General features: G+C 49.1%; 1 protein-coding gene across 1 annotated transcript in view; it reads right to left on the bottom strand.

Moving 5' to 3' along the window:
• Window positions 1-25513, bottom strand: part of COL27A1 (collagen type XXVII alpha 1 chain) — a 254500-nt gene that overhangs the window by 20277 nt on the left and 208710 nt on the right. Inside the window, exons 36-57 of the mRNA XM_030535277.1 lie at window positions 24530-24583; window positions 23665-23718; window positions 23338-23382; window positions 19656-19700; window positions 18819-18926; window positions 17119-17172; window positions 16099-16152; window positions 15234-15287; window positions 14037-14144; window positions 12138-12191; window positions 11668-11775; window positions 10587-10640; window positions 10368-10421; window positions 9760-9813; window positions 9269-9322; window positions 6268-6375; window positions 5506-5559; window positions 3615-3668; window positions 3156-3209; window positions 2420-2473; window positions 1980-2033; window positions 614-667 (exon numbers count right to left, since the gene is read on the bottom strand). Coding sequence (XP_030391137.1) covers window positions 614-667; window positions 1980-2033; window positions 2420-2473; window positions 3156-3209; window positions 3615-3668; window positions 5506-5559; window positions 6268-6375; window positions 9269-9322; window positions 9760-9813; window positions 10368-10421; window positions 10587-10640; window positions 11668-11775; window positions 12138-12191; window positions 14037-14144; window positions 15234-15287; window positions 16099-16152; window positions 17119-17172; window positions 18819-18926; window positions 19656-19700; window positions 23338-23382; window positions 23665-23718; window positions 24530-24583 — 1386 coding nt within the window. The remainder of the gene's footprint in view (window positions 1-613; window positions 668-1979; window positions 2034-2419; window positions 2474-3155; window positions 3210-3614; window positions 3669-5505; window positions 5560-6267; window positions 6376-9268; window positions 9323-9759; window positions 9814-10367; window positions 10422-10586; window positions 10641-11667; window positions 11776-12137; window positions 12192-14036; window positions 14145-15233; window positions 15288-16098; window positions 16153-17118; window positions 17173-18818; window positions 18927-19655; window positions 19701-23337; window positions 23383-23664; window positions 23719-24529; window positions 24584-25513) is intronic.

Raw genomic sequence — 25513 nt, 5'->3', positions numbered from 1 at the left:
TCCCAGCACACAGCCCCTAGCAGCCTAAAGACCTGATACTGCACCATCAAAGAGCATGCACTGACTATATAGAGCCCCATTGTGCTAGTCGGGATCCTGCTCTCAGGCCAGCAGGAATCAGGAGTAACTCCACCGAGGACAGTGGCATTACAAGGGTGTCAGACCAATGAGAGAAGAATCAGACCCATGGTGCCGGGAGAGCAAAAAGCACCAAACTCTCCCTGAGACAAGGTTCCAAGCAGTCCTGGACTCTCCACCTTTGTACAGTACCTAGCACAATAGGATCCCGGCCCACACAGAGCCTTGTAGCAGAGCCAGGATTTGAACTTTGCTCTTACACACCACACTGCCCTTCCTTTCTCTTAGAAAGCTCTTCAGCATTGTGTGCTCTATGCCTAAAAAGAGTCAGATTCCGAGGCCAGAAGGGAGCATTTTGATCAACTAGTCTGACCACCTGCATACCACAGGCCAAAGAACTTCTTCAAAATAATTCCTAGAGCAGATCTTTCAAAAAAAAAAAAAAATCCAAAAAACCCAATCTTAATTTAAAACTTGTCAGCAAAAGAGTAGGCTCAGAAGAGACACCTATCCCATCTCTGTGGCCAATACTCACGTAAGGTCCTTGCGGGCCACGTGGTCCCTCTGACCCTGGTTCACCTGGATGGCCCTGGAAGGCAGAAGGAGAAGAGATCCATCTCAGTGTCACAGTAGAACAGCAAGTTAGGAATGATTCCACGGGCATTTCTTGGGAAAGAAAGAAGAGTTTTGTGGAGATGATGCATGTGCCAGAAAGATGGGAACAGGTCCTGGGATCCACGCTTTAGATAAGAGATAGTGAAAGGATTTGGCCCAGATGATTCTTCCACAGAGTAAGAGTGAGGACAAACGACCGTATGCAAGATGTGGGGAGAGTTTGTGAGGAACAGGACATACTGCTCCATGAGCAGCCTAAGGCAGGTAAGGTGCTTCTCCTCCCATTTCTCTACTGGCTCCTCCCCACCTTGCCACATGGACAGATCAGCTCTCTGCAGGATCGCCGGTGATGCTAATCAGCCTCTTACTGTTTCATTGCTGTGAAAACCCTCAGCACAGAGGAAAGAGAAAGAGAATTCAGAGAATTCAGCAGTGGCACAGCTGGGACAGGCCCATGCAAAGGCAAGAGCATCTCGCAGGCTTGGCACCATCAGGGGCTATCAGATCAGGACTCGTATGTGCTGTAGTACACTAACTAGTGTTTAGGGACCAGATTCCCCCGCAAGCAGTGATGAAATGGGGAGGGTGGGAAGAGGCTAGGGAGCCCCAGTGGCTCTCTGAGAGCTCTGCTGGTAAGCGCTCTAGGCCCAGTAATGCTAAGCACCCTTCACAGACACAAAGATGCCCTGCCTTTGGCTTACCCAAGGGGATCCCCACCACAGCTCCTTTCATTTGACGCCTAAGCCGCCCCCAGTTGCCAGTGACAAAGCCTTTCCCAGCTGGGCTCCGTAGGGCCCAGCATGTTGCTCACCCTCCAAGGCCAGTGACCTGAACCAGTTGAAAGGGTGGACTCATTTCCATGGCGGTTCTCATGGAAAGCAAATCCAATCCATTCAGAGACCTTTGGTGCCTGGAATCCTGGCCAGGACGACAGGAAAATCCAGTCCAGTTTGTCCCATGGCTGTCCAAGATGACTGTTAATGAAACTTATAATGGACCTAGATTTAGCCCTGGCATGACAGGCCAAGGAGATGTAGGTGACATGGATCTGTCTGCCCAGCGGAGTCTGGGCACATTCAACTGGTGATAACTACACAACCATGCATATGCCACTGCCGAGCAAAGTAGCTGTGCAGGCCACTCACTCAGCCTAACGTCCATGCTAGCTCTGCACTGTGGGTGGCTAGTGCAGCCCGGGCAAGGCTAGACATGTCAAGGCGAAGTGAGACCAGTACCGTCACCTGGCACAGCTGGGAAAGGACAAGAGAAACAGCTGCGTTGCCTACCTTGGGTCCCTTGGGGCCTCTTGGGAGCTTGTGCCCAGCTTTGCCTCGCTTGCCCTGTGCAACGATAGAGAACTGGAGTTTGTGAACAAAGTAATATGAAAATCAGCGATGGCTCCTGCTCAGCTCCGCTCCTCACTACCACAGTCCGCCTGGGGGTCGCCCCTAAAGCTCCTCACTGCTAACGTATCCCAGCATCACTCCCAGGAACGGTATCCTCTCCCCATCGCTACAGTATCCCAAACAACCTGTGATGCTGTGTCCCGTCCCCATGTGACCCTCAAACATGCCCCTTTGCAAACTGCCCTCATTATGTGCTGCTCACGCAGGAGCGAGAGGAATTAACTCAGACTGTTCACACTGGGTTAGCGTTAACCACCGGCACGGAGCAGCTGCTGGCAGTGGATGCAGAGCACGCGGTGGGGAAGATAATGTCACCTTACCCGTCTGCCAGGATTGCCAGGGAGGCCCTGATCTCCTTTGTGCCCACTGTTCCCCTAAGGAAACAGACAAACACACACATGGCAAGTCACCAGCAGCTCTGATGAACTGCCAGAAAGGGGGCAGAGGCTCCTCCCTATCTACCCAAGGGTGCTCGTTCGCTGCTAAAGCATCCCTTGGATAAAAGGGATGCAGCAAAACAGCACAAATCTGGCCCATAACCCCATCTTGCTGAGAGCATCAGGACACTGGAGCAATCACCCCTCTTTCACTGTACACACTCTCCCACCAGGAAAGAGTCACTGTCCCTGGGGTGAGGGAGACGCTATTTGCAATCATTACTTTTCCGGTGGGAGTAAAACAGGCACGAAAGCCTGCACAGCACTTGGCTGCTCATCTGCTCTCCCCTTGCAGGGCCAACTGCACTCATCCTAGGTTATTGCGCAGTGCTGCAGTGTGCCCCAGAGGTGGCTGCATTTCAGTAGTGGGTGCTACGAAATCTTTTGGCGTGAAAGGAGCTATATAAACGAAAGAGTTGCCAGCAGGAAGCCACGTGTCAATGGCACCTGTTACTCTGACAGAAGAGTCCCTGGCACCAAACCTCAAAAGGTTAGTGTCCTAGAGACACAGAGCACACCATCAATAGGGCCAAGGGCATGTTATTCTACAACAGGAGTGCTCCATTGGGAGGAAGGGTCATTCCCCATCTGAAGAGCAGAGAAGGACTTCGGAAGTTACCTTTTCTCCTTTACGACCCCTCTGTCCCTCCGGACCCAGTTGTCCTCGAGGCCCCTGAAATCACAAGGGAGAAGGAAACGTCTCTCCGGGAACACCAACAACTCCCCAAGGAAGGAGAAGTCTCTTCAGCGATCCCCCTAACGCAGTGCCCTCACAAAGGGGTCCAATGCCAATTCCTCCTTGAGTTCTGTCCCCATGCCTGCCCACACACCTGGTTCTTTCTTCCCATTTCTAAGCAGGGCTTGTAAAAGCCCGGGGGGGCGGGAAGTGGGGTGGAGCAGGGGCATGAGACAGCGCAGGGATTTTTACCCAGCCTGATAGGGGCCAGGTAAGTCCTCAAGCCCCGCTACCAAAGAGGCCATGGGGTCATGCTTTCAGGGAAGAAAAGGAGGCATGAAACGTATGCTTGCAGGGAGAGGAGGAGCAGACATGCTCCAAGTCGGCACATGGCACTCCTACCGTTCGTCCCGGTTCTCCTGGCTCCCCCAGCTTCCCCCTCTCACCTGGAGGGCCCTAATGGAACAAACAGATGAACAATCCATTACATTCACATTTCCCTAAAGAGCATATCCTGGTGACCTGCCTTTCTAGACCCCTCCTTGGCCCTCACCACACTCCTATCCAAGCGCATGACAATCAGGAATGGATTTTGTCCTCACAACACCCCGATTGGCAGGTAAATAAGTACAGAGAGGGGCAACTCCCATTGGGATCCTGGCGGGAAACAAGGGAGTGGGAGGGGACAGGGTCTAGGAGCTAGTTGGTGCGGGGTAGACCGACACTGGCTGAGGAGACAAGGAGAGACAGAACGGGTGGGCAAGGAGACAGACTGAGAACCAAAAGGGGTAGGAGGAAGGAAGGAGAAGAGGGGATGGGCAGACAGGGTGTGGTGGGAGAACTGGGACTGGCTGGGCAAAGAAACTGGGACAAGAAGCCTTGGTAGGGAGGGGACAGTCTCTTTCACTGCACAACCTTGATTCCTCTCCAAGCAGGTCCAGCCTGTGCACTGAATGAGGCTGGAGTCCTGTGGAAAAACTAAGCCTGTGATCAAGCAATTAAAGACCCATCACAATGCATACGCAGATGGGCGGAAGGGGGCAAATTAAGCTTGCACTGGCAACCAACATTCTGATGCTTCCTAGTTTTTCAGTGCTTGGCTTTGCAATCAGAACAATGTTCTTTTAATGGATGCGTGTGCATTTATGCCCAACATTTATGAGTGTGGTGGACACACAGTGCAATTTGCTTGTATCACGGAATCATAGAATATAAGGGTTGGAAGAGACCTCAGGAGGTCATCTAGTCCAATCCCCTGCTCAAAGCAGGACCAACCCCAACTAAATCATCCCAGCCAGGGCTTCATCAAGCCGGGCCTTAAAAACCTCTAAGGATAGATTCCACCACTCCCTAGGTAACCCATTCCAGTGCTTCCCCACCCCCCTAGTGAAACAGTGTTTCCTAATATCCAACCTAGACCTCTCCTACTTCAACTTGAGACCATTACTCCTTGTTCTGTCATCTGCCACCACTGAGAACAGCCAAGCTCCATCCTCTTTGGAACCCCACTTCAGGTAGTTGAAAGCTGCTATCAAATCCCCCCTCACTCTTCTCTTCTTCAGAATAAAAAGTCCAGTTCTCTCAGCCTCTCCTCGTAAGTCATGTGCCCCAGCCCCCTAATAATTTTTGTTGCCCTTCGCTGGACTTTCTCCAATTTGTACACATCCTTTCTGTAGTGGTGGGCCCAAAACTGGATGCAGTACTCCAGATGTGGCCTCACAAATGCCGAATAGAGCTGAATAATCACTTCCCTCGATCTGCTGGCAATGCTCCTACTAATGCAGCCCAATTTGCCGTTAGCCGTTTCGGCAACAAGGGCACACGGCTGACTCATATCCAGCTTCTCATCCACTGTAACCCCTAGGTCCTTTTCTGCAGAACTGCCGCTTAGCCAGTCGGTCCCCAGCCTGTAGCAGTGCATGGGATTCTTCCTTCCTAAGTGCAGGATTCTGCACTTGTCCTTGTTGAACCTCATCAGGTTTCTTTTGGCCCAATCCTCCAGTTTGTCTAGGTCACTCTGGACCCGATCCCTACCCTCCAGCATATCTACTTCTCTCAGCTTAGTGTCATCTGCAAACTTGCTGAGGCTGCAATCCATCCTATCATCCAGATCTTTAATGTTGTTCATACTCGGCCATTCACCTAACCATTCTGAAACACTGGATGCAGTCCCAGCCATCTTCCCTCACCACGCCCAACCCTGTTCACACTTCTGATCACAGGCTCACCATGAGGGCAGCCACAAACCACAAACTCCATATTTGCTGAAAAAGCAGTAAAGGGGCCCACTCACTTCAACACCACTTAGCCCTGCTGCTCCCACTTCTCCAGGTGGCCCACGAGAACCCTGAATTCATTGGGGGGAAAAAACACAACTGACATTAGCTTCGGGTGAATCAGAGGAAAGGCAGTCTAGTGATTAAATACACTTGGGAGTCAGGAGCTGTGGGCACTCTTCCCAGTTCTGCTGCTGACCTGTTACTGAGTGACCATGGGCAACTCATGCAGGCTCTCTGTGCCTCAGTTTACCCATCTGTAAAATGGGGATAATACCTCCCACCTCAAAGGGGAGTTATAAGGCTTAATTCATCTATATCAATCATTTTGTGCTCTGGAACAGAAAGTCACAGAGCGGCACAAGGTTATTAACGTATTTCTTTGATGCTTGGACTTCTGTCTTGATAGCTACCATGGCAGATCATTATCCTGACTGCTAGTGATGTTCACAAATAGGGTTTGCATGTGTCGTCTCCAAAGATGCATGTGGGAGGGCTGTAAGCAACCAACTTGCATCATATGTGCTCAAAGCCCAGGCAAGAGATGAGGTCACTTTGCACATTCAGACTCAGAGATCAAATCCATCCTGCACTAAAGCAACCAACGGTTTGTGCCTGTTACATGCATCTTCCTTCTGGAGTCAGGGCGAAGGGAGCTAAGCAAAATGTGTGGATCTTTAGAAGATCAAGTAGAGCTCTGTATGTGCAGCAGCTGAGAGAGGGTGCCGTGAGGGGAATCGTCTCACAAAGGCAGGAGGGAGGGTGGTGAATAAAGTTACCTGATGGCCAGTCTCTCCTTTTCCCCCTTCATCTCCTTTGGGTCCTTCAGGCCCACCAAAGCCCTTGAGTCCTTGGCTCCCACTTTCACCCCTGGAGCCTGCTGCACCCTAGAGTGCAAAGAAGAGAGAGAGATGCAGCCGCCTTATGGACTTAATTCATAGCATTACCACCTGACCCAACACGGTGACACTGCATGAGAGAGTGGAGAGGAGACACCACTGGTCTCCACCGTCTCTTCCTTCAGAGCGTGGTTGTGGAAATGTCCAAAGCGAGTGAGATTTGATAAAACCCACAAACAGCTTGCAAAAAAGCGGGAGAGAATAGGTGAATCCAGATGGGACCCCAAACTGGACCACGATCCACACTTCACTCAACTACGAGGATGGTCAGCTGTGGATCTCAGTCAGGACTGGAGCTTCACAGCTCAGAGCCAGGTCTCTCTGCGAACTGGACGTATTCTAGAAACAACAAATTCACCTTGTTGCTCATTGATGTCCAAATCTAGCCTAGCTGGGGGGGGCGGGTTGTTGAAAAGGTCTAAGCAGCATTTCTCAGAAATCTTTGAAACTTTCTTTTATTTGATACAGTTTATTTCACTTCCTCTCTTCTCTTTGCAAATGGAATTTATTGAACTAAAAAAAGCATTCGTCGTCATGGAGAGAGGAGTTCCCATCCTAGACAATGGGAAACCCAGAACCCGGACCAAGAATTATTTCTTCAATTAAGCTGCACAGAATCATTAGTACATCTGCAGTGCTTTGTAAATGTCACCTCTGCAATCATTACATGTCATCAGGTACAGCCTTTATCATACGGTGCATGAGGGGAAGCGGGGTGGTTATCTGCCCTTTTTAATTTGAACTGAAGAGGATAGTGAGCACTTTTAACAATATGGCACTGCTGTTTGGGCATTGGGCTATCTGCGAGGTGCATTTCTGGTGACCTTTCAGATCCCAACAATTCAAGCATCTTTGTTCTATGACAGCAAAAACTGAAACAAAATGTATTGTGTGTGTTCGACAACAGACACTGGTAACTAATTGCACCATTACAGCAGCACTTTGGCATGTGTCTTATTGGCAACCATATTTAAAATGCTTTTAGCTGACTATAGTTCTGCAGAAATCAAGGAAATAAGGACTTGATTGGAAAGTAAAGTATTTACCTGAAGGGATCCCTTCCTGGCCTTCCTTTCACATTTTCACAATGCCCCTTCGCAGAGCAATTGCATAGTGGCATTACCATAAACATAACCATTTTGTCTTGAGCTGGGACATTAATGTCCTGTTTGGATCTAGATTCTGAAGCACCAAAAAGTCAGGGATGCTAGGCTGGGCCAATTTCTTGTCACATAATACAGTTAGCATCAGCAGGAGCAGATTATTTCCGTTAGAGCAAGCAAAACATTGCAATGACTTTTCATTTTGCATTGGAGACTAGACAACTTCGTGTCATAAACAGATAGCTAAGGATTAATGTCTCTTTCACCTATAAAGGGTTAACAAACAATGACCTGCAAACACCTGACCAGAGGACCAATCAGGAGACAAGATACTTTGAAATCTCATGGAGGGAAGCCTTTGTTTGAGGGTTTGGGGTTTGGCTTTGTTCTCTCTGGGTCCTGAATGGGGCTAGAGGTGCAACCAGGTTTCTGCCAATCTCCCTGCTACAGTCTCTTATCTATTCACAATTGTAAGTAAGAAAAGGCAGTCATAGTCTTTTAATTTGTTTTTTTCCATTTGCATATGTGTACTTGCTGGAAATAGCTTAAATTGTGTTTCTGCTGGAGAAAGTTTCTTTCTATTGTTTATAAGTTGAAAGACCCTGTAACTGTTTTACCATCTAAAGTGCAGAGATAAACCTTTTACTTTTTTTTCTTTCTTTTTTATTAAAAGTTTTGCTTGTAAAACCTGTTGATTTTTCTCTCCTAATTAAGGCTCAAAGAAATTGAGTCTGTATATACCAGGGAATCGGTGGGAAGCAAGGAGGGAAAGGTAAATTTCCTTTTTGTGTTAGATTCAGGCAGCTTGAATCTGTATTGCCTCTGGGTGAGGGGGAGAGAGAAACTTGATCTCTCTGTGTTGTGTTTCAAGGAATTGACTCACTGGTATCTCCTAGTGTACCCAGGCAGGAAAGATGTGGGAGGAGGTAAAGAGGTGGGAGGGAATGGTTTATTTCCCTTTGTTGTGAGACTCAAGGAATCTGGGTCTTGGGGTCCCCTGGGAAGGTATTGGGGGAACCAGAGTGTATCAGGCCCTAAAAATTCCTGATTGGTGGCAGCGCTACAGAATCTAAGCTAGTAATTAAGCTTAGAGGACTTTATGCTAGTACCCATATCCTGGATGCTAAGGTCCAGATTTGGGAATTATACTATGACACTAGGCTGGGCCCATTTCTTGTCCCATAATACAGTTAGCATCAGCAGGAGCAGATTATTTCCGTTAGAGCAAGCAAAACGTTGCAATGACTTCTCATTTTGCATTGGAAACTAGACAACTTCTATACATCTCAGTCCTAAGCCTCCTAGGCTGGGACATGGGAATGCTTCAGAACTGACCTGAAACCTAACCCAAACCTGGAAGCACCCTTGAGGTTTGAAAAAGTCTTAGTTTTCATCTTGTCCCAGTTTCAGAAGTGCTCTGATTTCATCCAGGACTAGAATAAAAATCCCCAAGTAGCTTGTGGAAAGGCCGTTTACAGCCTAGGTGGAAAGAAAGATGCAACAAAGCCTGGTGCCATGAGATTCCAGCCTGATTTGTTGCACTCAAGAGGTGGGACAGTCCAGATAAGAGTTGGTTCCACACAGCAGCACCCTCTTCCCTACCAAACAAACCATTAAACTAAAACGTAAGAAAAGAAATCAGGACGAGAATAAAGTATTAAAGAGCCAGGTTAAAAGAACAGCCGCCTTAAAAATTGCCAGGAGCTTCTTTGCATGACACCAGAGCTGATCTCTGAACACCCCTCAGTCTCTGCTCTGGAGCAGGATTCAGTACTTACAGCAGGCCCAGGCTTGCCTCGCTCTCCTTTTCTTCCACCTTCCCCAGGGACTCCCTGCAGTAACATTTAAGAATTAACATGAATGTGACTCTTACTGGTTTGATGCATTCATTGGTAGCTCTTAGGATACTACCAAGTGTAGCACCATGGAGACTGGTACCCTTGCTAGTCTCAAGGTCTATACCCCAAATAAAGGTGTGATTGCAGTGGGGGTGGGCACACCTGAACTGCCTTTAAGCTGGCGTTAGTGAGGATATGGCAGTGCTGGCTGGATGACCTGGTTTTCAGAGGGCGGGTGCTCAGCACTTCCTAAAGTCCAGTGCCCAAGTTGGCCATCCAAGAATTGAAGCATCCAAAAATCATTAGTCACTTCTGAAAGTCCTGGCCTAGGCTGGGAAGGGGGAATTCTTCTAGTTTTCATTTCAGAGGGTGACTGTGAGGCACACCTCAGACAGCATACTGGGGTTCTGCAGGACGCCAGTGACAATTACCTCCAATCCAGCCACACCGGCTGGGCCAATCAGTCCACTTGGTCCTGGATCCCCCTGGGGAAAAATAAGGGAATAGTTCTTATCCTGCCCTCAAACCTAGGCCACTAAAACCTTTGTGGGGCTGCCCCAGCCCTCTCCCCTTTGATCACCAAACCCAAAGGGATGGGGATTGATCTCTGGCACAGGCAGCCTGCATTACAAGCCTGCCATTGAAAATCTCTCTCCATCGGGTATGCTGATCTGGTAACTGCCTCTTTCTTGCAGCAGACTGCACTGGAGGAGTGGACCCTCCCTTCATACTTCAACTCACTGGCAGCCTTTCTTGTTATCCCAGGGCTAGAAATCAAGGCTCAGGAAATGAGTAAAACAGAGGAAGGGGAGTTTTCCGTTCTTAAATTTCATTGGCTTCTCTATGTCACAAGAGGAGTCCTCTTTACGGTTGTCTAAGCCCTCTCAGATCCCAGGAAAGCAGCTCTGCTGGTCACCAAACCATAGACAGCTCTCCAATGCCGTTCGGCAATGCCAGCTCTTCCACCTCGTAAAGCTCATTATCACAATGGGGTGAGGTGGGTAAGGCTATTTCAGACTTTATCGTTTCTTCTCAGTACCTTCTCTCCCTCAGGGCCAGCTAACCCAGGTGGACCTAGGATGCCTACTTCACCCTGTCACAAAGGAAAATAAAAGGTCACATCCATTCAAAATAGCCATGCCTTACACAGAGGAGCCAGTTGCCATCTGATGGTCAAGTAACATGCATGACCCCCAGATTTCTACATCAGAGACCTTGCAACCAGCAAAGGAAGGAGGAATAATACAAGTTAACGTACAATTCGTCCTCTGGCTCCAGCAGGTCCTGCAGTCCCGATCACACCGACCTGGCCCTGTGGAAGGAAGGGAAGTGTTACTTATTAGAACCCTGACAGAGCTCTGAAAACTGAGACCGGAGCTTGACTTGGCTGCTGAATCCAGCATTAATCTAGAATGCCCTGGACAGCAGCAACTGCATTCCAGCCAACCGTCACTGCGACAGAACCTGCAGATAACGATGCCACGGGGAAAATCTCATCCCAACAAGTTCACAGGGAACCAAGCAATTGCCTGGAGAGTGACAGACTAATGGACAATGTCAACATGGGCCACCCAGGGTCCAGAAGCAAACCCAATAATTACCCTAATGGGCAACTCCAAGAACACACATGGCTAGAGGAGAGAGACACATGATATTCTAAACGGGGAGCAAGAAACATGCATGGATATTGACAGACCAGTTTTTTCTCTCAGTAAGACACACTAGGAACTCAAATAGCTAGAGAGAGAGAGACTCAAAAATTAGTCCTGAGACTTAGAGGCACATAAAGGAGAAGCCCCATGGAGAAGTGCTCATGGTTGTGTGTCAAGTGACTCTCTGGCTCAAAATGTGGACTTTTTGCCAGCTGATAGTTTTGGCACAAAACCGCGCATAACGTCAGCATCTTGAACATGTCAGTGTGAAAACTGCTCTTTGTCGAATGAACGTTTTAATTTGAAAAGTCCTGACACCATCTCATTATGGTCAAAAAGAGGAAAACGTGTGTTAAAATAGTCCGTTTTTGCTCACAAATACATGTCTTTTTTTGGGGTGGGGTGGGGGGAGGTGCAAGCTTTTTCCCAACTCTAGCCCCTCACCCTCAAATTGGACTAATTTGGTGAAATCAAAACATGACATAAAACATCTCCAATTATGGAGGTTTTCCAATTTCCCTGGGAATGTTTTGCATAGTCCTTGGCAAACCTCTGGTTTCCTGCTGGGTGGCCAAGAACTCTCCTGCATACACAGCTAGACCTAAACTCCCACCCTCATGAGAAATCCTGGGATTCTTGCCAGGGCCCAGCGACCCACATGGAGAGAGAGGTCCTCGCTGTACTTGCCAGTAAACCTTCTTGCCCCTTCTCTCCTTTAAGTCCCTTTTCACCAGTTTCTCCCATAATGGCACCTGGTCCAGACATTCCAAGAGGGCCCCTGGGGCCGGCGTCACCCTGTTCATTAGTGAAAACAGATGTGTTATTACGAGGACTTGAATGAGTAAAATCAACTGCAATTAAATGAGCCAACAATTAAATGGTATCTAATTAACACAACGCATGTTTTAAACTCATCTTGTGTGCCAATTATGTGGCCCTACATCATTAACACACAAGAAGGAATCCCGGCTTTATTCGAAAATCTCAGTCTTAAAACTACAGCCGTCCAGTGGCACCTCGGTAAGCCTGGCACATCTCCAGCATCTCATCTGGGGACCAAGAGATACTTTACTAAGATGTTTGAGACAAACAGGGACTGAGCAGGCCACGAGTGGCAATGTAGGTTCTCAAAGGGAAAGCATAAAAGATCTCCCCACCTTTTGGCCCTTGGGCCCGGGCTCCCCCATATCTCCGGGCTCCCCGATGTCACCCTGCAAGAAAGGAGAAGCAAACTCTTTAGCCCCAGTTCAGCGAGCACCCATATTCTGCATCAGGTGTGTCCTCTCGAAGCTCATCAGTCCCTGAGGATTGAGGCCTCTTACACTGACTCTCCATTGCTACAGCAAAATATTATTCAGCCTGTGATATGAATTCTGGTGAAGGTGTTGTAGGCACCACAAGTCATAGAAAGGTAGGGCTGGAAGGGACCTCAAGAAGTCATCAAGACCAGCCCCCATGTGCTCAGCAGGACCAAGTAAACCTAGACCATCTCGAAGAGGTGTATGTCCAACCCTGTTCTTAATAACCTCCAGTGATGGGGATGCCACAACCTCGCTCGGAAGACTAGTGCAGAACTTAATCACTCATGGTTAGAGAGCTTTTCCAGACACTTAATCTAAATCTCCCTTGCTATGAACTAAGCCAATTACTTCTTGTCCCACCTTCAATGGACATGGAGAACAATTAATCACAGTTCTCTTTATATCAGCCCTTACAGTCATAGGGGCATCGGGTGAATTAATGGGGCGTGACAAGTTATAACAAGATCCAATGACTGAATCTATGTCTTTACCTACAGCCAGACTTCCTTCTATCTCAAAGTCTCCAGGACAACACTAGAGTTTATTTTGCATGCAATGCACATGTGTAATTTTGACCAGCACCAGCAGGAGTTATTAGCACATCCAAGTAGCATCTTCTATCCCTTGGCCCTGGCAGGGAGATCTGCCAGCTCTGTCGTTGCTGCATGATGGAATTCCAGTGGTTTGTAACAGAGTTTTAGAGCTGGGACAGTTTCTTTAGACTTATTTGTAGCACTACTATGCCTCTGGGATGCACAGGGTAGTGGTCTTGATATTACACAGCAGATGCAGAGTGGCTGCCAAGGTGAAATGGTTTGAAATTGCTAAGCCTACTCCGAAGCAAGCAGGAGATGGGAACAGAGGGGGCTGGCGAAGAATCTTACATGGCCTTGGCCCCTCACAAGCAAGAGGAGAAGGTTGCCATACTTGGAAAACCCATACTTCAGAAACCCAGGGACAAATCCCAAATCCCCATCACTGGGTATAGCTGGCCCCAAATTTTCCATTTTAAATGGCAAATTGGGTTTTCAATATGAGAATTTTCACAGAAAGTGTAAAATTTCCTTTAAAAAATTAAAATAAAATAGAGTATGCGTTGGAACACTGAAAATCTAATTCTCTTTTGGCTGAACTCCCCTCTCCCCCTCCTGTTTTCAGCCAAAATGATTTTTCAGAAGAAAAGGTTTCTGATGAGAAATCAAAATTGCCAACAGAAAAAAAAAATTCCGATCAAGCTCTTTCTGACATTCATCTAACCTAACATGTATGAGCCCTGTTCCTAGTGCCACACCCAGATGTTACTTGCACTGCCATCCATCACGGTAGGATCTGAGCACCTTCCATTTAAAGTCAAGGGCAGTAGCAAAGTTCCTAGTGGACTTCATGACATCTCTAGCCCTTCTTCCTTTCCTGGGCCAAAGCTCTGCTACCACTGCAAGTAACATCCTGTCCTGAAAGGAGCAGGAAATATATAGGAAAGTAAGCTGATGGAGATAGACAGTGCTGGTCTCTAGCTGAAGACTTATGTGACCATGCCACCCTCTCCCCCCACGCTGACAAGACCTCCCCAAGCCCATCTCAGAGCCCTTTGTTTAGCTGGGTCTAATAATCTAGCCATCCAAATCATTTTTCCCTGGTTGCTCAACCTTGCTTCCTACTCACATCAAGGATCACAACTGCAGCCTTCTCTAGGGGGTTGCAGTGACATGGGTACCATGGTGGTGGGCCACCTGTCAGAGAATGCCCGAGGTGTACCTTTTTTCCTAGTTCCCCAGGTCTCCCAGGGTGTCCCTTTGGCCCTTCCTCTCCTGGCTCCCCAGAGCCTCCATTGACACCTGGAGCCCCTGAGATTCCTGCGTCTCCCTGGAAAGGAAGAAGATGACAAGTATTATTATCCAGCAGACCTTACCAGCTGTGTTCTGGATATCTGCTGATTTTCAATATAAATCATTAACGCCTCAGCAAGCAGATGGATCCTGACAGCAGGAGGTAAGGCTGGTGGGTTTCCAATCCAGCAGACGCTTGCTATAATTTGTAACAACAAATCAGAGGAAAATTCCCAAGAAGAGTAACTTAGTCATGCGGACTGGGGTTTCCTGAAGGGTGACGGTCCTCCCCTGAACCACAATGGGAGAACAAGGCGGCTAACTGCTGAGGCTGCCTGGGGAGGATGGATTCTGGAGAACAGTGATTATTTATCAGGCACAAAACAGTAAATGAATGATAAAACAAAACTACAGCCACCGGAGGCTGGTATCTTCTGTTGGCTGCCATGGATGGAACACTCTCTCCCCAGGCACCTGCACTGAAGGAGTTAGGTGCCCAACTCCCACTGGAAAAATCTATGAGAACTGGGCACCTAACTCCTTTAGACGCTTCTGAAAATCTCGCCCATGAGAACTGACGGTAATGACGGATGAACCGCAAAAACTGGGAGGCCTGGCTGTTTATTCCAAATCCTACAATCGTGCCAATCGGCCTTGGAAAGCTTGAGTGTGCATGTTTTCTGGTAGAACTGCCAGTGTCGCTCTGTATGCAGAGTGGAAAATCTGTAAGCAAAACTCACTGGCGTGTTTCCATCGTGCAAGCAGATCACAGCGTGAAAAGGGAACTGAGTGAGGGCTCTTTCATTTGCAACAGCCTAAGCAGCGGTTAGTAACATGGATAAGGATGATTTTTTTTAAAATGCTTGATTATTAATTGCAGGTTAAGGCCTCCCTCTAAGTTCCAGTTTCTGCACGCTCTAGAACCATAGATACAGAATGAGCGTAAAAGCGTGTACCTGAGCACAGGGATACCTGCAACTACATGCGCCAGGGAAACTCGAGTTCCAAAGCACCATGGGGGAATTTTATCCAGGCTTCTGCCCAGAAATCCAGCTCAGGAATTAGTGTTACCTCAAGGATTTCAGCTTCCTAAAACCTGGTTTTAGAACCTATCTTCAGTACTGACCTGCTCCCCTTTGGACCCAGGCTGACCTTCCACTCCAGGGAGTCCCGGGGAACCCTATGGAAGGAAAATAGATCAGCTCGTAAATGTTTTAAAGAGTTTATTTACCCTTTGGTAGCACACACTGAATAGCAACACATCTGCGACTCAGCGCTGCTAGAACAAGAGCAGGGCTTCGTGGTGGGCAATCTTGGAAGTCACCCAGTAGAGGAAAACCTAGAGAGGACACCCATGAGAGTTATAGATGAATATCCCCAATTGGTCTTCTTTGGGGCAGGTTGCCAAGGTGATGGAAGCCATCTTGACTGACACACCAGGGACTGAACTGGGGACTCCAGAGCTAAACGCTTGAACTAAAGAACCACAACTCCTCAGCTGGGGCTGTTACAGACTCTGACAAACACACACCAGCAGATTACACCAAATCCTGCCTTGCAGACATATTATCTGGCTGAAGGTCAGCCCTAGGGCAGCACTAATACTCAACTCCGATAACTAAGATGACAAGAAAGTCTTGACTCTCACAGCTTTCCTTCCGAACAAGCAGCCTTCAAACTCTACTCCTCTCAGCAGCTGGAAGCCAAGGGGAAGGGGGATTGAAAAGTCCAGAGAGAGGGACATTAAAAAAGGGGACATAGGACATGATTTCCTGAGCTATTTACCAGTGTTGCCTAGTGGATTGAGCACTGGACTGGGACTCAGAAGACCTGGGTTCTAGTTCCAGCTCTGCGACTGGCCTGCTAGGTGACCTTGACAAGTCACTGCACTGCTCTGTGCCTCCATTTCCCTCTTCATAAAATGGGGATAATGATCCATTGGGATCTACAGATGAAAAGTGCTATATAAGACCTAGGCATTACCACCATACCTGCTCTCCATCCAGGCCTATGATGCCAGCTTCTCCCGGCTCTCCCACTTCACCCTAAAGAAACAGGACATTCAACCGAGCAGCTAATCTTAGTGAGGGTTTGCACCGAAGAGTCTCCATCCTTCAAGCTTTTGCAGTACCATGGTGTGAACTTAGCATCACCAAGCTGTGACATCTGAGCACAGATGTGGTGGGAGAGTTTGAAGAGGAGTTTTACTCCTCACTGTAGCAGATGCTCCAACCTACATTTCTCCATGTTGGTATTTTCACTCCTACCCCAAATAATGGGGGGAAGGAAGGCTTGGGGTGTGTGCATTAGTGCCTCTCAACCTGGGCAGGTATCCCCATTAATAAGAAGGAATAGCACTCATCTGAGGCGTAATCAGGGCTGCTGGAGGAAAGCAACAGGCTTAGGAGATCTGGGGCAACAAGTAGGAGATCTGGACTCAGAAGTGACTGGGGTTGGGATGCAATACTTTAGAGGAAGGCAGAGGAGTGAGCTCTCCATGGGGGAGAGCTACTGGTCCATATGAGCTCATTACACATGGCTACGTCCAGGAGAAGCAAAGGGGTAAAGTTACCAATGTTACCGGAGTGAGGCTGCAGGGGGCGCTGGAAGGTGTGTGAGTGCTATAGCTCAACCTCCTCCTGTCCCCCTAACACTCTCACTTTACCCATTGGGCACAATGCACCATTCTCCCCAAGTGGAGATTCCAGCCTCCGCCCCCCAAAGACGACCGCAATCTGTTTGTCATAGGAAGAATAATTCTAACATGTAAGGGGAACAATTCTTTGGAGATACACTGTGTCTTGTTCCCCACCCATCCACCCATCGCATCTTGTTCCCCACCCACCCGCAAGAATTTGAACAACAAGCGTGGGAGGGGTTGGGGGTGGATTCATCACTCCTCTCTGCACACGTCCTTCATTAATGAACATAGACTCAATGCAGGCAGCAATGCTGAATCTGTAACACTGCATCCACAGATATGGAATCAGGTGCCCCTTTCACCTCCTTACCTTCTCTCCTTTCTCCCCCAAAGGCCCTTCCAGCCCAGCTGGCCCTTCCTGGCCCTGCAAGAGCATGGATTGAATTAGCAATCGTGTCCTAATCTGAAGAGTCCCTGCCAATCCCCAACATAAGATGAGCCAGTCTTCAGCTTCTGTCTAAGGGCTCGTATATCACCATTGACTCCCTCCCACTAGATCCCGGGGCTCAGGCCTCTGGCAAGCTCACACTTTCTGTCACAACTTACTAGGAAAACATCACTACAACACCCAGCACACCCAATAACCCAGACTGAAAGAACAAGGTAGGCTGACAAAGGCGGTGAACATCAAACTACAGGATCTGTGGGTACACTGAGTCCCTGACGGACGATGTTTCCAACCTGGCTGCCTGAAATGCCTATCACAGACCCCTCCCTGTGTCTAAAGGTTGAAAATCTGGCCCGTCTACAAAGAGCTGGAGGAGGTTCCACAGCACAGGAACCGTGTTACGACTGTGGGCTAAGAAGTGCCTCAGGGAAACCTCCTGCTGTTGCAATGGGCTACCAGAGACACAAGCAGCGAATACAAGATGAGGTGCTGGATTACAGGGATACACTCTGCCCATCTTGTATGCACAGTGGAGCGTAAGGGAGGCAGGGGCTGTTGCATGTCGATTGCATAGAGTAACACTGTCTTGGGGAGCTGAAGTTATTTTGCCCAAGATTTTCAAGAGCGACTAGCTATTTGGGGGTGGAGAGCAACTTGATACCCCTGAAGAGGGCCTGCTTCTCAGACAGTGTGGAGCACCTGCCCTCTGGAAATCAGGCCCCCTCAAATTTGGGCTCCCCAAATCTGTCACCATTTTTGAGCATTTTAATCTTTTAACCTTGCACCTGGAGCCCCACTTGAGACATGAATCATTGGTTTCATTAATGAGATGTTCAGAACCGGTGGAGTCTGACTCACCAGTGGGTTGTGAGAAGGACCGAGTGGGGGTCGGCTGTCACTGCCTGCATCGCTGCCCGCCCTGTGCGTGCCCCAGAAATGTTCTGCTCCATGTGGTCACTTCTACTGTGCTGAGGCAGCAGGCAGTGGCATGGGGAGGAAGATCTGGACAGCAGCAGTGTGAAGGAAGCAGCTGGAACCACCAAGTGGCCAGTCAGCCTGGTAGTTACTGGGGCCCAGCCACAGGGAGAGAGGGGCAGCAGGAGGGGGACAGGGTGGGGAGAGAGCGCCAAGCAGGGGGATTGGAGTTGGAGGGTTCCCGCACTTTAAATAGCATTTCACAGCCCTGTAGGCCACCTTCCAGCAAGTGGTAGTTTTCATTCTCTCTCAATGGTGCATCCCCCAAAAGACTAACTCCACTTGGTGGGTCACCTCAATAAAGTTTCACTGCACTGATGTCCCTTGGCATGCCCAGCTGGAGAAGGCGGGGGAAGGGTGCTGGTGCATATACCATCACACCTGGATTTTATTAGGGCCTCACAAATCTTTGTCTCATAAGAGACTTAGTTCTGCAGAGTTTAGGAATGGGAACACAGGTTACGTATCTGATCTTGAGGTAACTAGGGGGTGGGGTGAAGCACTCGGCAGATCTGTAGCCATGCAGTACGTAACTCAGACAATGAAGCCATGGAGCACGTCTCTAATCCCACTGACAAGCGGAGCGGCACCTGATGGTGTCATTCTCACCTTACTCATCAGTCAAAGAAATCAGAATCTGTACTTACTGGGTATCCAGCCGGTCCTGCAGCCCCACTCAGTCCAGCAGGCCCGTTCTCTCCTGGCACACCAGGCTTACCATGGACGCCATCTGGCCCTTGAATGCCTGGAGGCCCCTGTGCAAAGGAAAGGACAGTTATGCATCTATCTATGCATGTAGGTGGGAAGAGATACTCTATGAATCTCACACACATCAGGTGGCATTTGAGTTCCAATAGTCAGTTACTGCGCCCAAGAGCTGAGAGGTGAAATACAGTGTCTGAAGTGATCATAAAAAAAAAAAAAAAAAATCAAATCACTCGTATGGTTTATAACGGCACCATCAGAGCCCCCAGAAGTATTTATAATGTTGAAGCTCACAAAGGCATGTTCACTGAATATCTCAACATGGGAATTTATTTCTCTCCCCCTTTCACGAAAGAAGAGTTTTAAAGTTAGATGTTTTGCTACGGTCAAGGATGCTGGAGACCTAAAACCTGTAGAATGCATCACCCAGACCCCTTCTGCAGAATAAAAACAGACTGACCATAAGCCAGGCAGGTTTGCCTCACACTATGATCCAGTGCACCTTACCCTGAGCTGGAAGGGGTCCCTTCTATGGGTGTGAGGGTGGTGAAGTCTCCATATCCATTCTGCCACTGGGTGGCTTGGGACACATGCTCACTGAGAGCTGGACTGACACCACCAAATCATTTGACATAGGGCAGCGCTCAGCCCAAAGATGGGAACAAATCACTCTCTGGAGGGGTGTGGATGTGCATCTTTCCAGCTCCATCAGTGTCACATGTCTGGAGACCAGAAGTGGGGTAACTGCATTAGCACACAGCTATCCATCGCCTACTTACCAGCAGTCCTGGAAGCCCTCTAGGACCTGGGTCTCCCAGTCTCCCCTGAAACAAAGTTTATATTGCTTAATAGTAGAAGGTGAGATGCTCCCACCTAGGCCCAGAGACCACCTGTCTCAAAGAGGGGGAACGCACTCAGCTTTTCCATAATGCAAACAGAACACACACAGTTTGTTTCAGGTGGGGCCCCGCAGCAGTCTGCCACCAACATAAAGGACGCCTCCCACAAGCACAGAGCCTTTGATAAATGCCACGTCCCAGGACCTATGTTTGCAAAGACAAGGGTATCTATTCACTCATTAATCCTATTGAACATCAAACTACGGTTTCTCTTCTACTCTCTACAGGTTCTTATACTTCATTCATCACTGTAGTATCTCAGCACCTTGCAGCAGTGCATTAGTAACGTGATCACACAACAGTCACATATTCGTAGTTCTCTCATCCTCTCCCCAGGGGAGATGCATGTGCACCGAAGTGTCTTGCTGCATGCAGTGAAGTATCTGGAAAATCAGGAGCAGGGAACATGTGCTTATGCTTTGCTTACGTGGGATTGAACTGAAATGACCCCACAGAATCTCTGCCTGCAGTTCATGTGCTGCAGGGCCAGTTGCAACCAAGGAGGGAGAGAAAAGCACTGGCTCAGGCCAAACCGAACTAAGGACGCAGGATGGAAACGTCTAACTTTATTGCTGAAAAATATACTCAGTATATTGAGGGGACACCATAACTGTAGTATTTGAAATGGATGTCAGCGTGTGTTAACTGTTTTCATTACTCCTCTCCCAACCTGCAAACTTTCTCAGGTGCAAAAAGTGATCAGAACATGTTCAGCTGAGCAGCTGAAATGGGAAACAGCTACATTCTGATGTGCAACACAGCCTCCATTTTCACATTATAAAGGATTTTAAACAGTAAAATCAAATTTAATGATGGTTTCTCACTGTGTGAATTCAATCAACCAGAAATCTGCATTCTAGAACTTGTACTCAGCAGAGGTGAAACTGGAACTGAAGGCCTCTGAGATCCCAGTTCCATGCCTTTCCCTTGAGACTCCAAGGTAGCTGGGGAGGGAGTCTGTCATGCATATCCCAATGCCTACTTTTGTGGTGCAGTGAGGCAGGGAGCCCGGGTCAGCCAAAATGCACAATGTCCCACAAACTCCGGCATCCGACAGGTCTGGCAGCCAGATGCCATATGAGCTTTGACCAAAGTGGTCATACTTGGGTGCTTAAAGTTGAGAGCAGGAACTCCAGAGGGCTGATTCGAAGCCATGGGGGTGAGTTGGCATTACTGGCCAATATGGAAAGGCTAATGCCACAGTTAGAGAGGTGTGGCTGGGCATAATGCAGAGTGCAGTACCTCTTGCTGCCACAGGTGGGATTTTAGGTGCAGGAGTCCTCCAGGGGGTTGGAAATTTTTTGACCAAAAGGTTTTCATCAGAAAATACGGATTCATCAAAACCAAAATTGTTTGTGGGAAGGTACCAGGTTTGACAGAACTTCAATCGAGGAAGGTTTCTCAGGTACAGGATGCAAGAGCTGGTCAAAATGAGAATGCGGGAGTGAGCGAGACTGCCCCACACTAGCAATACCCTGGTGGTTAGGTCACTCACCTGGGCTCTAGTCCCTGCTCCAAATCAGCTGCTGGCAGATCTTTCATGTCCCAGGTGAGTGCCCTCACTATGGTGCTATTGGCTATCCTAGGGTATCCCTTGCGTTGCTTATTCATCAAAAAACTTCTGAAGGTCTCAGTCCCTTATGTGGACTGGGAGAAATGTCCAAACCCTAGGGGACATTCATAGGATGGGAAAACCAATTCTTGCTCGGTTCTAAGAATACCTGGCTGCCCTCAGTTGGCCCTGCAGCATGTGAGCTGCAGGCAGGAGAGGGAGGAGGCACAAAGCAGGGGATAGGGATTCTGTGGGGGCTATTTCAGTTCAGCCCCACATGGGCAAAGCGTAGGGGTGTCTGCACATGCTCCTTGCTGCCTCGGCTCCTGATTTTCCAGACACAGCGACAAGCAGAATTCTGATCCTGAGCATGGGCTCTCTGAGCTAGAAGTGGGGTGTGTGTGAGATGTGGGGATAGGAGGTCATGCTGAGCCGGGAGTGCAGGGCAGATGTGAGTCCAGAGCTGAGGAGAGGTTACGTAGTAAGACAAGTGGTTCTCAGACTGGGGCGGGGGTGAGGGGGCATCTGAGCTGGGTTGGGCTGGAGGGAGCTGAAGATCGTTGAGGAGGTTTTGAGTTGGGAGAGAGGCGGGCTGAATGAAGGGAGAATGGAGTCACTTGATGAAGGAGGGGGTGATGGTAGGTCAAAGGCTAGTTTGGAGGAGGAGAAGTTTGGACTGGTGTGAAAGGGACACAGAGGGATGGATAATTTTCTCTCATCCTGCCCTTTACTGTAAAGTTCTTCTGTACAGAGGAGAGGGACGGGGAGTCTCATTTTCCTCTCAATTCTCCCCCAATCTCTCTTACCCCCCTGCAGCAAAATGTTTCCCTGCAAGGCCCCCAAGCCCCACCATCCCGGATTTTGCACTTGAAAACTATGATTCATCTGCACTGGACCTGGGGGAGATGGAAACTGAGCAGAGTGCTCCCTGCAGCCCTACTGCCTATGTGGGGGCACCAGCTCTGTGGCAAACCCATCCCCATCGCACTACGCCTGTCTTGCCAGCCTGCCCCGATCCCACCCCACCATCATCAACCCAGGGGACTGGACTGGCGCTGCCCCCTCCTCAGGAAATTCACATAATGCGGCACCAGCAAATTAGATTCGCAGATGTGAGCCAACTCCCCTTCCAAAGGGAGATATGAATCTGCCGCTGAGCTGACACAGCTAAAGTGCTGACAGATTAATTGGAACTAATTACCTGGGCTCAGGAATGAAGCCTGGTATTTCTGTCACAGCGATGGCCTCTGCATGGAGCAGGAAAACCCGAAAAGGGGGAGGGCAGCTTAGAAAGTTCTATAGACCTTGCCTTCTCTTTGTTACTGCCCCTGGGCTCTAGAGCACCGGCTGTTACCTGGTCAGGGAGCTGCGAGCCAGCTCCTATTTGGGGCCTGCAGCCTCTCACTGAAGCAGATTTGCTCATCCGCTTGCAGCTGCTCCACCCCAGGTGCCGGGAGTGCCCTAGAAGTCATTACACTGAGCCTGTCGTGAGGGATGTGGACCCATGCTGCAATCAAGATGGGAGGCCCCTCATTCTCTCTTTTACTGTACCAAAGTCCCCGACACTGACAGCCTCTCATCCCCATAGGGCTCCTTTGCTCCACCTGGCTGGGCTGGGGTCCAGCCCCAGGATGTGCACGTGAACAGATGGAGACAGCTGTAACAAGTGCGCCCCTTGCCGCTTTCCACTGCTGGGGTGTCTGAGCAATGGCACAGTAACCCTGGAAAACCACACAGCTCCCACTCTCCTCCTGACTGGCCTGAGCACATAGGAGGCTAGGTCTGGGTGTGCCGGGCTGCTCTGGCCTCTGGCACGAAGATGCTTTCCTCCCCGCTGTCCTGCAAAAGCTGAGTGCAAGCACAGCATAGTCCTGGCCTTGTTGAGGGCCCTGTCCGTGCCCTGACCTTTCACACCTGTGTTAAATGAGCTGGCAAAACTGGCCTAATCCTTGCAGTGCCTGGGGCCTCTCACCACATATAAAGAGAGAGGAAAGACAGGACAGGACATACCTGTGGACCAGGGGGACCTTTCCCACCAGGTGGGCCAGGGGGACCCTGTGTGAGGAGAGAGAGACAGAGACATCAGAGCCTGAATATTTCACCTCCTTTCTGCTGAGCACTCACTGCACATAGGTCGGTTGAGAGGCCTTTTCATCTTCTCATCACAGCAGCTCAGGCTAAGCACTTCGAGAACCAGAATGCCCCCACCAGACTTCATTTAACCGCTGGGCGCAGAGGTCACATCAGACCTATCTGTGCCCATAGAAAACAAATCAGCCTGGAGTTCTGGGGTGCACTATAGGCTGGTTCTACTGAGAGGCAGGGAACAATGCTCACTTTGGGACCGGCTTTTCCTGGAAATCCTGGTGGGCCCCGGACTCCGGGCTCTCCCTGCAAGAAGGAGCAAAAAGAAGTTTGTTCATGTCTGTCCTGCTGAAGAACCTCTTGGGAGCAGCAGCAGCCATCTCTCAGTGAAGAATGGTGACTAGGGCTGGGAAGGTTAAGGAGAGCTGGTAAGAAGATGGGGGTGGGGGAGAAGCCTACAGAAAAGTTTTGACCAGTTCTAGAGGCGAGTGCTGCTGACATGTGTTGGTGGAGACAGAAAGTTGGACTTCGGGAAACCGTTGTAGGATAACTTCACAGACATCAATACCAATAAGTGTGCCCAATGGATTCGAGAGAGGCCTGAGTCAACACCCCAAACACCCCCAACATTTGATCTGGTATCCAGTCTTTTTAACAGGTCCTTATAATAAGCCGAAGCCAGACACTGGAAATGCAAACTCCTACATTTCAAGGAAATCCATATCTAGTTTGGAACTTAGCAACTCAGGCCTATCTCTGTTACTAACATGGACTGAGGAACAGATGTAGTAGGATTTCAGTGTGTTCAGATTGCTCTCGCCCTAAATGTCTGTTATACAGCCATTTCCCCTCTGAATTCCAAACCACCACCACTTTCTTTTAAATCCAACATTGGTCCATCAGGAAATGAATGAATGAGCATAAATGGCACAAGAGATACCAGAAGAGCAGTACAGTCGGACCCTAAGGAGGCTAATCTTACATCCTGTTCCTAGCATTGGAAGTAGATAGTTTTCTCCACAGTCACTGCCCCAGTAAATGGCAAAGAAAAAGATCTTTGCAGGCCACCCCAGAGTTCCCAATGATCTTCATCTCTGTAGCTCTTTCATGGTCCTACCTTTTCACCCCTGGGTCCTGCCTTTCCTCTGTCACCAACAGGTCCTGGGTAGCCCTGGGACAGAGAAAGCCATTGATACTGGTCAGCTAAGGCTGACACATTGTATTCTCTTGCAGGGAGGGGGAGGAAGTGGAGGAAGCTAGCAGCCTATGGAAAGTGGTGATCATGTCCGAGATGTGGCACCACGATGTCCAGAAGAGGTAGTGGTCATCACATGGTTTAAGGTTTCACATACCTCCCTCTGTTTATTTGGCTCTTTCTCAAATTAACCACCTTACCGTAAACCAACCATAATGATCTCTTACAAATGAGGGTCTTGTGGCCCTCCAGCTGCATTGGCCAGCCGTGGCATGTCTAGCTGGCTACCCCTCACATATTTAACCCTTCCCCTGGGTCAGGAGAACCTCATGAGAGCACTGAAAATGGTCACTTAAAAACTAGAAACCTCCCCCCGCAACAGAGTGGGATGTGCTAGTCCTGACTATCATTCTGCTTATTTAAAAAGCACACAGTTGGGGTGGAGAGGGGCTCAGCAGGACAGACGGTGCCCATTTAGCTTATTTAGCCAGATTAGAAGGCGAGATCTTGTGCCCACTCAATGGGGAAAGAGGCTGTATGCAAAGCCACCATCAACGTGCCTCATTTTAACCCATGGATCAGGAGTGAGAGCTGCACAATGTAACATGGGGGTTTCCAAACCTCATAGAAATAGGAGCCCTATTTCCTCAAAGCAACAAGGCAGAAGTCACCAAACAAACATCTGGTCTGACCCATGATTCGAGTCTGGGACTCTGAGAAGAAGTTCTGCCACACCAATCAGGGGGCAATAGGCCAGTATTGGAAAACTGCCTGAACCAAGCCAGCCGCTCTCACTGACATGCGGCCTGTTCCTTGCACAGAGAAATTCCAGGGATACACCCAGTGCAGCCAACGGTGCACAGCTGGGCCGGGCCTGTAATTCTGTGAAAGCTCCTTACACGGAAT

The sequence above is a fragment of the Gopherus evgoodei genome, chromosome 16 (assembly GCF_007399415.2).
Source record: "Gopherus evgoodei ecotype Sinaloan lineage chromosome 16, rGopEvg1_v1.p, whole genome shotgun sequence".
NCBI lineage: Eukaryota > Metazoa > Chordata > Testudines > Testudinidae > Gopherus > Gopherus evgoodei.
The sequence above is the reverse complement of the archived record's forward strand: the minus strand, read 5'-3'. Positions and strand labels throughout refer to the sequence as shown.